At 41.9% G+C, this 12,843-nt stretch overlaps 1 protein-coding gene across 1 annotated transcript in view; it reads left to right on the top strand.

Annotated features, from left to right (window-relative positions):
- The window catches only part of Rxfp2 (relaxin family peptide receptor 2), a 55,495-nt gene that overhangs the window by 36,347 nt on the left and 6,305 nt on the right, over nucleotides 1–12,843 (top strand). The window contains exons 10-16 of the mRNA XM_051205329.1: nucleotides 983–1,054; nucleotides 1,713–1,784; nucleotides 3,394–3,465; nucleotides 3,576–3,647; nucleotides 6,416–6,487; nucleotides 8,926–9,155; nucleotides 9,826–10,236. Of these exons, the coding sequence (XP_051061286.1) occupies nucleotides 983–1,054; nucleotides 1,713–1,784; nucleotides 3,394–3,465; nucleotides 3,576–3,647; nucleotides 6,416–6,487; nucleotides 8,926–9,155; nucleotides 9,826–10,236 (1,001 nt within the window). The remainder of the gene's footprint in view (nucleotides 1–982; nucleotides 1,055–1,712; nucleotides 1,785–3,393; nucleotides 3,466–3,575; nucleotides 3,648–6,415; nucleotides 6,488–8,925; nucleotides 9,156–9,825; nucleotides 10,237–12,843) is intronic.

Here is a 12,843-nt window from a genome sequence, read left to right as displayed (position 1 = left end):
AGGCTGCGTCTCTGCACACTCACAGCTGTGCTATATTAGGCATTAGCACCCATGGGGCAGTGTAGAAAGGACCTACACTTTGAGATCATAGACCAAGATTTATGTCCTAAGGTTGGCGTACAGTGTGCGAAACAACTTTGGCTGGAGTTTCCCCTTCACTAAAACAGACTTACATGGGGAGGGAAATGGGACATTGGTCCAGACTGCCACAGTGTCGGGCTTCAGAAAACTCTGACTGGGAAAGGTTCTTCTGCCACCTAGCAACTGTATGGATGAGCCTGACTCACCTGTTAAACTAGAGATAATGATGGCAACCCTGCAGGGGTGCTCTCCTGGCAGTCCGTGGGGTGGTAGCTGATTAATCTGGCCAGCACTATACTGTCTTAGTCCTTTATGTTGCTGCCATAAACTGCTGTTCTTCCATTTCCAGAGGGTTAGAGTCTGTGATGTCAGTATGGAGTTGGCAGGCAGCAGGTGGCCAGAGCAGCGGTTCAGCACTCACATCTGGGATCACAGACAGGAAGTAAAGGACACAGTCTAAGTGGCAAAAGTCTTTTGAAAACTCAGTGCCCAACCCCCAGTGATATACTTCCTTCAGCAAGACCACATCTCCTAATCCTTCCCAACCAGCCACCAATGGGTACCAGGTGTTCAAATACCTGAGATTCATTAAAATCACAACTTACAGCTGACAGCATAGTGTCCAGCCCAGAGGGACTCTCCCATCCCAAAGAGTTAGCGTGCTTCCCTTTGGTTTTTGTGTTTTTGGTTTTGTTTTTAAGTTTTAGCACCAGTTGGAAAGAAGAAGGAAACATAATGTTAATTACAGAAATCCCACAAAAGTTAGGAAAGAAATATGAAAAAAAAAATGAAGGAAAGACAAAATTCAGAACTATTTTATCAACAACATCAACAAAAAAACACCCCTGAGCAAGTGGTTTATCCAAAGGTGTTTGAAGTGTTTTCCCTCCGTGGCTTTCAGGGATCTGGCAAACAATGAAATAAAGTACCTAACGAACTCCACCTTCCTTACGTGCGACTCGCTCACTGTTCTGTAAGTACACCGCACTCCAGTACGAGAGGAGCCCTGTAGCTGGGGAAAGTCAAGGAAAATGCTGGCCCTGGATTACAAAGTACTGTTTTGTCTCCAGCCTTGGTGTGACGGTTCAATAGTGGAAGGGGCGGGAGAAGTATTTATTTACTGTGAATTGAAATCCTTTATGTGAAATACTCATCAAGCTAGGTCCCCCCCCCCCCACACACACACACACGCCCGTCCCCTCCAAGAAAGTGGGAACCATCTAATGCATTCCGATTGGCCAAATAGTCTGACTGGCGATTCTGATGGCCGATTGTGCCTGTCCTGGGGGGGGGCGGGAGGGGAGGGTGAATGACCAATTGGCACATTTGCATTGGCAAGTCAAGAAACACAACTAGTTTGTAATTGTGGGTTTTCTGGAAATAGTAAGCACACAGCGATGCTTGTGACTAAAGAAAAATAGGGGACCAGGATTTTAAAAGAGACATATATAAACGTGATCAGAAAGCAAACAAAAATGTGACTTCACAGACCACACTGGGGGCCTGGAACTGTGCCCAGCATTACTTCCTAAGAGACAGGGGTATGACTTTCCCCAGTGGTGTCTTCCGGCAGGGCCTGACTGTGACCTCAGACAAAAACTCCCAGTGCTAATTCTCACCATGTTTTACAGGTTTCTGCCTAGAAATCAAATTAGTTTTGTTCCGGAGATGACATTTTCTTCATTAAGACATTTAGGAGAACTGTAAGTAGCACGCTCTACTGGGAAGAATATGGTTGATGAGGGAGATTGTCCTTCCACTTGGAACAATCAAACTTCTGTAGAATATTAGACATTTAAAACCAATTAAGGAAACCCACATGATCCTGAACTCAAGAACATGTTACAATCATATGCTGAGATTGACAGGGAGGTAGCCTGCCCTACTTTTTCTGCCTATCTTCCTTGGGTAAATTTTATGTGTATGTGTATGTGTGTATGTATATGTATGTGTGTTGGGGACTGGATGAGCATTCCATGGCCTCTTAAACACACGGATGGTATTTCTCTAAGGGCTGGTATGGTTAACTCTCAATGAATGCTGGATGAAACCAGACATGATTGCTGTGTTGTTAATTGATTATATCTAGCCAGAAGGACGACTGCTCTCAGTATTCCAAAGAGGTCGTGACTTCTGTAGCTGGTGAGGCAAAAAGACATGTACACAATGAGGACAGGCTCATGGCAAAATTTGAAGACACCTCACATAATTCTGTCCAAATACATATCTTATAGCTTTAAGACTTTGGAAAACATCTGTTTAGCCACAGAATTCATTGCTGCCCACATATCTGAGTCATTGGAAGTTAAAATTAAATCTGTGATATGATACACAATGGCAAGTAGGATAAAGAACTTACATTGCTGATGGGGACATTAAAATGGCTATTGATGCCTTAAGCAACCATTCCTCCATTTATTACGCCTGTCTCTGGAGGACTGGGGCTAATAACTCAATAAGGGTATTTTTAAAATAATTTTAATAATTTCATAAAATTAATGGTTATCATAAATGAAATCCAGAAATGTTTAAAGTGACTTATATAGACAATGTTCCATTCCTGAATTAAAAATCATTTTGTGACAAATTGCTCCAGACAGTTCATTCAGAAGGGAGTCTCCTGGGAGCTCACTCCTAGTCAGGTCTGGTGAAGGAACATGGATGTGGGTTACAGAAACCAGAGGCAGATGCCCAAGATGGTGAGGGGCTTACAGTGTGTGTGTGTGTGTGTGTGTGTGTGTGTGTGTGTGTGTGTGTACTCTGTCTCTGCCCTTCCTGGGCACATCGTCCTAGGTTTAATCCTCAGTCACAAGGGAGAAAAGATGTATTTAAGATATATAAATGTATCCACTCACGATTGTCTGAGTAGATGGTGAGTGGCTACCACTCATTTAGATGGAATGAAAAATAAATAGAAGATGCAAGTCTTCATCTCAAAAAGATTAGCTGGGCAAGCATTTGTGGAATATGGGAATCACAGACATGTAGGTGATAGATATGAGTCGAGTGTGCTTCAGACAGGAAAGTAATCAGGCATCTCAGAGCCAGAATGTATTGGCAAAGGGGTGAGCAGAAATTCCAGACAGGAACTGGATAAGCATGATGCCACATAGCCTGACAGTGATGACAAAACAAAAACAAAACAAAAACTCGGCTGACTCACAGAGTATTGTTGTGTCCCAAGTTCGAAGCCTGGTTGAACTGGATTCATATTTTCTCTTGCATCAAGTTGGAAGATGTTAACTGTGGGGAGAGATGCCCATGCCATTTATCCCCAGTGTAATTGCTTTCGGTTCTCACTGTTGTCAACAGGGATCTGTCTAGCAATATGATAACAAAACTACCAGCCCACATTTTCAGCAACCTGCATCTTCTCCAAAAACTGTAAGTTTCCTGCTTTGTCATCAGATTCAACGGGCAGCATCTTAGCCTTTCAAAATAATAATAACAGCCATACTTATCCCCCCTTCCCCTTCCTCTAATGGTAAAAAAAGGAACCTGTCATCCAACCCTCTTCTGTATGTCCACAAGAACCAGTTTGGAAGTCTCAAACAACTTCAGTCTCTGTAAGTAAAGCTCTCTGGTTATGCCTGTTATTACTGTCAGCCCCACGATGTATTTGATTCTAAGGGGCTGTTTCTCATGCTGGAGCAGGAGTTCCCATAAGGCATCCCTAGGAAATCCTGACCATCACTGTCCACTGCCAGTTATGAGCTAACTCACAGCAAAGTTGCTGTTATGACCACTCAATTGTACCACTTCTATCTGTGTTTGAAGTGGTACATGATCTGGACTTGTAGGGAAAATCCAGTCTCATGGTCTTCACAAAGAATTAAGTATGTAATAATTTTGTTTTGGAAAACAATGGCAAAAATAAATTCTCTAAGACTTCCTTCTTTTCCTCTGTCCTCTCTCCCTGGAGAACTTATAGGATAAAAATCGGTCTTTACGCTGAGTGGTGTGGCACATGCCTTTAATGCCAACACTTGGGAGGCAGAGGTGGGCAGATCTCTGAGTTCAAGGCCAGTCTACAGAGAGAGTTCTAGGACAGGCCTCAAAGCTACAGAGAAACCCTCTCTAGAAAAGCAAAAGGAAAATTGATCTTTATTTTTTCGTAAATGAAAAAGAACCCACAGAGACGAACATTTAAACAATTGGTGTTGTCTGGTATTTTATAACTTCAGCCAACTTAGGTTCTGTGGTGCCAAGATTTCTGCCAATTATTCTGCCAGTTACTCTTTAAAGTTTGTGGTTCCTTTCTCTGGTGGCCATCTGTTAACTAAAACATTGTTTGTTTGTCTGTTTGGTTTTTTTTAATCCAAGAACTGATGCCTTTATTTTGCTTTGCTTGTCTGACATGTAGTGACTTTATTTAATTTACTGAGACAGGGTCTCCCTGGCTCAGGCTAGCCTCAGTCTTACTCTGCAGCGAGGTTGACCTTGACTCCTAATCCTACTGCCTCCAACCTCCCCCCACACACATGCTAACATACCAGGCTCCTTCCAAAGACTAATTGTCAATATCACATTTCCATTTGTTAAATAGATTTCTATTAGGAATTAACAAAAGATTTTTTTAGCCAATATTAGTGGGCATCAGCTAATAGGCAGCATGATCTTTGCCCTTAGGAAGCTAGAGTATAAATAACCAGTCTATAAAATTATTATTGTGATTTTTTTAAAAGATTTATTGTTTATTTGTGGTGGAGGTAGCTATGTGGACATGCATGCCCGTGGTGGTGGAGGCCAGGGGAGGGCTTCAGATCTCAGGAACTGGAATGAGAGATGGCTGGGAACCACCATGCAGGGTCTGGGAGTGAGCCCCTGGTCCTCTGGAAGAGCAGCCAATGCTCTTTATCATGGAGCCAGCTCTCCTGCCCTAACCTGTTATTTGTAAACTTAACAGCAGACTTCAGGCTATGGACATGATTCTCCTCTAGGTGGACAATGCTATCATATTTCATTATAAATACTCAATTTCTTATAAAAAAAAGTAGTCCTGTGTAGGAAGATATTTAAAGCTCCGGGGAATGTAGCTTAGTGGCAGGGAACTTCACCAGCATAAGGTTCTAAGTTCACCAAGAGGAAGACTGTCCAGCCACCATATGGTCCCTTTCCAAAACTAGTTGCAGTTAAGTCCACAATCCTCTCTCTCTTTGTGCTCACATTTATTTATTGTCTAATTGCTGTTTCCAAGACTCACTGGTACATATACTTCACCCTGGACACCAACTCATAGATTGCACTGTTTAACACAAAGGATATAGTGGCCTCTACATTGTAGTAATCACACAGTCAGTCCACATAAAATGTCAATGGCAATAGTAAAGGAGAAAGCTGAGAATAGACAAAAGAAGGGGCAAAGGGCTTTTAGAAAGAACTTGGGGTGTTTTTCCAGAGCGGTCACACAATGATTCTGTAGTATCAATATCTCTTTAAGTTTTAATTCTGGTCTAGAAAGCAAGGGGACTCTTCTGTGAAGGAGCCAACGGGCCAAGGAAAACTCAAAACCGTGCTGCAAAATCTTCATTCGGGTCAGCCGAAAGCAACAGGGTAAACACCCGGGTTTTAAGGGCAGCTTCCAATCACATGCTGCATGCGGAAGGCTCTCGTGGCTTTACAGGGCCATTCCATGCTTGCTCCCGGAGAGGTCTGTGACTCTTCCTTCCCAGTGTCCTGAAGGACTCCGAGATCCATACCTTTAGAAGCTCCTGGAGAATTTCAGAATGTCCCGGTGCCTGCTGGGGCCCTTTGAAAATGCATTATAGAGCTTGGGGGGGGATAACACGAACAACGCTTCCTCTGGTTTCTGAGTAAATGATATCCTGAATAGTTGACTGGCTGATAGCTCTTCCCACTGCCTCTGTGGCCCCAGTCCCAGTGGACTCCCTTGAGTGATGTTTTCCAGTTAAAAGAACTAGCTGTGGAACAAAACCCTTTAACTTCCGAAGTATGAGAATAATGTTGTACTCACACCAGGCACCACTGCCATTTGACCTATAGATTGTTTATCACTTCTGGGGATGGATGCCAGAACCTTGTGTTTGTAGGGCGAGCATGTGACCACTGAGCCACTCTTCTGGCCCATTACCATTTCAGTATGTAACACTTCAGCATTATATTAGAACAGCATTCTGCTTTTAAGTGGAATGGAAGCTCCAACTTATAGGAGATTTTGTTGTGAATAATTATCTCAGAATGTCTATTTGAAATTTTTATCCATATTTGAGTTGCTAACAAAATTTCAAAGCATCAAATTTAAGGTGTGACAGTAAAATGAATAGTTTCGAAGTTTAGCCCTAAAGCCATTAAACCTATTGTATATATTTTCCAGAGACCTGGAAAGGATAGAGATTCCAAACATAAACACAGGCATGTTCCAGCCCATGAAGAACCTTTCTCACATGTATGTATGTCTGAAGAAATGGAGGGAAAAAAAGGCATGATGAGTTAATTCAAATAATCTCATGCTCAACTGTCTAATTATGGCTGAACTGTGTTTGTATGCAACCAACGTCTTCTTTCCTATTGAGAACTTTTTAATTTTGTCACCTTTGGTCCCTGTTCAAATAGAGTTCAATATAATGATGTGCCGACATGAATGACCCTTCTCTCTGGAAACACGATGTTTATCCAATTGAGGCCCAATAAGAGATCAGGGTACCAGAATGCCACATATTACATCAAATGAAGTCACTGGCTAAAGGGTACTCAGGAGACCTGGAAACATTAATTCACTTCACATGAGTGAGCAGTCGGCTGCTCTAAGATTTGGCCTATGTAGATTCCAGGTGTTGTTTCTCTTATTAAGTGCACTGCAAAATGGAGGTAATTAATCTTTATCGTAGTTTTGTTAAGTCACTTGAATATTTATGACTAAAGTGCACTGTGTAAGTTGTGTTCATATATGTGTTTTTTAACGTGATCATTTCTTTATCAACTGTATATAATCTATATGTTCCTAATTTCAAAATTAACCATTGTCATCCACAAAAATAGGGAGAAATGGATGTAAGATCCCAAGTTGGGTGCAGCCAGTCGATGAGAGAGTTGATGTGAATTCAGGTGCTCTTTCGGGGGAGAACACTTGGGTTCTGTCTGTGCCGGTGTGGTGCCTAAAAATCCAATGCCTAGCCCAATGCTTTTGCTCATTTTCCTTCCTGAGGCACCATTAGATAAATAATTAATGAGGCTATCCTTTACTTGCTACAGGCAGAAGGTGAGTTTTTCATAGACTAGAGAAATCCAACCTTTTCAGAATTTCTGAATGCCAAAGTCAAGGTCACAGACAGACCAACAAAAAATAGAAAACGAACTAGCTTAGCTACATCTCTGAGCTAGCTTAGCTACATCCCTATCAAATGGACTGCTTTCCTTTCCTTCCTTGGCCTTTGGTGGTTGAAACATCTCTACCTCCTCACCACATCCCTCCCTCCTGCCCCTGTGAGGACCAACAGGGCTCTCTCTGAAGATAATGGGCATAATGGGATCCTAAAAGAACCAAGGGGTCAAGTTGGTGCCAGGAGTCCAGAATAGGAAAAGAAAACAATCAAGTCAGATGCCAAATTCCTTTCATTGGATACCAACTGCTAGGAAGCTGGACTAGATATGGCACCTGGGGTAGAGGTTGCCTTACATGTCTCTGACACACCCAGCACTCAACAGTCCAAGGTCCTTTTGCTTATCTAAGAAATGTGGGTCCTTGGCATCTGACAGACACATAGTGATGCTGAGGACATAGTGATGGGAAAGAAGAATTGCCAGAAAACTTTCATTTAACTTTGAAATTAGAGTAATTGAGCCAATAAGTAAATGTCTATTAAATTCCCTGAAGATTCATGAAACAAAACAAAGAGATGGATGAGGGGTCTGGATGGTCAATCATGCGGCACTTGGGACAGTCCGAACACATCCAAAGGAAAAGCAGAGTCGAGGATCTTGGAAGGGGCCAGGCCTGGCTTGTGCAGGGGTTGGAAGGCCACCCTGTTAGGGTGGAAGGAAGGCAAGCAGCTAAGGACACCCAGGCAAACAATCTGAAGAAGGCTTCACATAGTGCAATGGAATCATCTAGTTGCTGGTGTGGAAACTGAGTTAGGAGGTGGTAAAAGTATATTGGGGGGGGGCAGGAGTAATGAACTGTAAGGTACCATAAAAAAAAGTTCAAATATAATGAGTACTATGGAAGAAAATCTAAATACACAAGTTTGGGGTGAGCTGGCCCATTCCAACCCTGAGATTCCCCATGCCCAGGTTACAAATGCATTGACCACAAACAAACCTTCATTTCCCTCTAGAATTTAAGTGTTTTGAAGAAATTCTGAAAGAGCCCAGCGTATAAGGTGACTGCATCTCCCATCTTCAGAAAGATGCAATATTCCTAGTCTCAGACTCTTCCCCTCTTGCCAGTATAAGGAGAAGGCTAGATACTCAGTGTTTGTTGAGGGTATTTTTGTGAATCATAGATCCCTTACAGTGAAAGCCTGGGATGTTGATTAGAGATTATATTCCTGACTGTGGTCTTCTTTGTAGAATACCTAATGAGAACAGAATACCGCATCCAATATGTTCAGAGACAATGTAGAACCCTGTGACTTCAGATGTCAACAGTCCCCCTACCCTTGAGTCTCTGCAGACACAGCCATGCACTTCTGAAGTCTGTGTCCCTAGGGTGCTAGTCATTTGAACAGTAACACCCAGACTAACAGATAGCATAAGAATAATAATACTTCAAGATAATAAACAAACTAGCAAAGCACCAACTCCTACTTCCCACCTGTAGGCCCGCTAGGAATCCCTCAATCACTGCTGCCAATGACTGTTGTCTTTCTCTCCTTTTGACTTCAGTTATTTGAAAACCTTTCGGTACTGCTCCTATGTTCCCCATGTCCGAATCTGTATGCCCTCGACTGACGGCATTTCTTCATCTGAGGACCTCTTGGCTAACAGTATCCTCAGAGTGTCTGTCTGGGTTATAGCTTTCATTACCAGCGTTGGGAATTTCCTTGTCATTGCTGTGAGGTCTCTTATTAAGGCTGAGAATACTACTCATGCTATGTCCATCAAAATCCTTTGTTGTAAGTATGTTTCTTATATAAAAAGATTGTCTTCAATCAGCTAATATGTATATATGTAATATATGTATGTGTATACATAAGTTTGTGTGTATTATATACAGGATTGTATATTCGACAAATATCCTTCAATCCAAATTGGCTTTGGTAGGCAAATGTTTCCTATATACGAATGGACTGCTCTTTGTGACTTTAAGTCACAGGCTTTTAGCATGAAACACAGCCCTGGGAATCAAGTTTTAGAAATGATATCACAGGTCAATGAGTGGGTAATGAAAAACACAGTAAGTTTTGAGATTTGTAAACTCACTTTTTAAAGTTTTAATATTATGAATTTAATTATTATTAATTTCAATTATAATAGCCCACATGCTTAGCAAGCTCAGATTCTCACTCTCTCCCCCCTCCCCCAATTAGGGAAAGGAGGGCTAGATATTCCTGTTAGTCACGACTATTTTGCTAATATACAAGTGGTACACTTTTACATTTTAGTACTCGCCCTCAGAAAATGTTACCTTTTCTGCCCTTTTAACTAGAAAACAAATTGGGCCCATTGGCTGGTTGGTAGTCTAGTAGGTAGTTACATTGGTTCGTTTAATACAGGAAGAAGAATCTGGGAAAATAAAAAGACTGATGCTGAATACAACTGCCATGGCTGCTTGGGTTCCCACAGGTGCCGACTGCCTGATGGGGGTGTACCTGTTCTTCGTGGGCGTTTTCGACATCAAGTACCGAGGGCAGTATCAGAAGTACGCGTTACTGTGGATGGAGAGTGTACCCTGCCGCCTCCTGGGCTTCCTGGCCACGCTCTCCACGGAGGTCTCCGTACTGCTGCTGACATTCCTGACCCTGGAGAAATTCCTGGTCATCGTATTCCCTTTCAGCAACCTGCGCCTGGGCAAGCGCCAGACTGCGGTGGTGCTCGCCAGCATCTGGGGGTTAGGCTTCCTCATAGCGGTCGTTCCCTTCACCAGCAACGATTATTTTGGCAACTTTTATGGGAAAAATGGAGTCTGCTTCCCACTTCATTATGACCAAACGGAAGATTTTGGAAGTAGAGGGTACTCCCTTGGGATCTTCCTAGGTAAATTTTATTTTTCGTTTCCCAGAGAGACACCGCCATCTTTCTAGAAATGAATCAAGCTATCAGATATGGATTTGTCCAGTCAGAAAGCAAAGTTCTTAGCATTTTGTAGGTGGGTTTTTTTTTTAATTAAATATTGTAATGCCAAGATTTAGAGTGAGAAACAAAGACAGACTCTCAGAGTCTTTGGGTGACTTTTTTTTTTTTTAAAGTCACCCCCTGCATCTTTTTTTTTCTTGCTTTTCATTTATAATAAACACGGTCTGGAAAAATTCTAAGGAAGTGTCTAGTCCTAAAACCCTACCAAATTACTCAAACTCCTTAATTTTTTTTAACAATGTAGTTACTACTTAAATAAATATTAATAAAATTCTATAATTTAAATATTTCAACATTAATAGAAACTCACAAGCAGGTTATCTAAGCCTGTGTTATGTAAACACAGCTCTTGAGACCACCCAGTACAAATCAAATCCTTTTCAACTTTCTTAATTCTCTGATTCTTTTTTCCCCTTAGAAATGGTGATATTTTCTGTTACAAATGAATGGCAGACTTAGACCTTGACATTAATTTCTTTATTACTATTGTGTGACACGTTTTCCTTGGAATGAAGGTTGATCCCAGAGCGCATATATACATATATATATATATATATATATATATATATATATATATATCATCACTTTCTTTCTTCCTCAACCTCCTCATGAACAAGCTCTTTGATGCTCTTTTGAAAATCATTTTCCTCTGCCTTTACGTCTCTACCGGCTGCTGACGCCTTGTGTGAGACCTTGCCTCTGCAATATATTCTTCCGCCTCCCACTGACTGTGACATCATCCCAGTGTCCCCTCCTCACGTATATCTGTTCGCCAGCCCTGTCACAACTGCCCTGGCTATGAAAACAACTGTTTCCCTCCCACCTGAAATTGTCAATGCCCCGGGGGCGACCCTGACCTCCGTTCCCTTTTCTCCATCTATTCCTTCTCCTTTTCTGAAAAGCAAAACTCTTTATTTACGCCATTTTGGTAATTCGCCTCAGATGTGTGTTCATAAGCATGTCCTTTCCAGGATGCTGTAGACTATTTGTGCTTCCTCTGGGGTCTCTTTTTTACAGCTCTTAGCACAGGTGAACCTCACAGAGATCTTCATGGATGTGCCTGTGAAACACATGCATGTGCCCACTAGAGTCTACTGACGGGGTCAGTGATTTACTGTGCATCTTCTATGAGCCGTACGCAATATTAAAAACTAGAGGCACACCGGCCCCAGCTCTCGCAGACATTAGAGAATAGGAAGTGGGATATAGACCCTCAGATGCATCCTTCTAGCACCTTGGGTGAAGAAAGAGTACAGGATATCCCCACATCTAAGGGCCAGCGAAGGCTTTGAAGGAGAAATGAAGCCCCAGAGACGGAAGCACAGCCAAGTGAAGACAGAGGATGGTGGGAGCGGGAGCTGTGTTCCAGGAAAAGAGTGGGTTCGCCAATTGCAGTGGTGTATTCCTTTACAGCGTTCAGGAGGCAGAGACAAGGGCCGGGCCCGGTAGAAGCGTTAAAGGAGTTGAGTCTGTCTGTATTTCCCAGCTAAGGCTAGGATTTGACTAAAATGGGTTAAGCACCTGCCACGGGATCATTTAGCTTTATGCCAAGCTAAACTTTCTGACGAGAGACCTCAGACAAACCAGGTTATAAAATTCTACTGTACCACAGTAGTGAGAGTCCGTGGACTAGGAAATGCTGTGGATAAAAATAACCTTGAATTTAAACCATGTTCCCTGCCATCACCAGTCTTCCACACAGTCTAAATTCAGATTAAGAATGTTTTTTAGCAGCTCTGGAAACATATGCAAATTTTATGCTTATTAGAAAGAATTTGATAATCACTGTTTTAGATTTTCTTTTTATTACATCAAGAATAAAGCAAGCTAAAGGAACAAGAAATTGATGTTATGGGAGATATCTGTGAAACTATTTGGCTCCAAAAGAGTGATTCATTTAGTTGTATTTTTAACATTTTTTTTTCTAAGTTGAGTTTAAAGGGATATGAACTACAATAGTTTAAATTACCAGAAGCAATCTAAGCAAAAGTAAATAAAAATGCATTTATTGAAGGGCCAAAACATTAAAAAAAACTGCTTCTGGGGCAATTATATTTATGATAAATTTTAAGATTCTTTTATTCATATGTATTAAGATAGGGAACTAAGATTGTTATGTACATTTTGAGACATGCACTATAATTACAGCAATACCTTAAGGGTTGACATTCCAGGAACTAAAAACAAAACTCTGTGTGTGTGTGTGTGTGTGTGTGTGTGTGTGTGTGTGTGTGTGTGTGTGTGAAGAGAAAGAGTGTGTGAGTAAGAGAGAGAGGGAGAGAGAGCATGAGTGTATTTTTGTGCTCTAGAAGAGCAGTCTCTCCGATTGCAGTGGTGTATTCCTTTACAGCATTCAGGAGGCAGAGACAAGCAGATGTCTGTGATTTCAAGGCCACCTAGGACTGCATAGTGTGACCTTGTCTTAGGAGATAAGAGGAGAGAGAGAGAGAGAGAGAGAGAGAGAGAGAGAGAGAGAGAGAGGGGGGGGGAGAGAGAGAGAGAGAGAGG

Source organism: Phodopus roborovskii, unplaced genomic scaffold, assembly GCF_943737965.1.
Source record: "Phodopus roborovskii unplaced genomic scaffold, PHOROB, whole genome shotgun sequence".
Taxonomy (NCBI): domain Eukaryota; kingdom Metazoa; phylum Chordata; class Mammalia; order Rodentia; family Cricetidae; genus Phodopus; species Phodopus roborovskii.
This window is presented reverse-complemented; position numbering and strand designations above follow the sequence as displayed.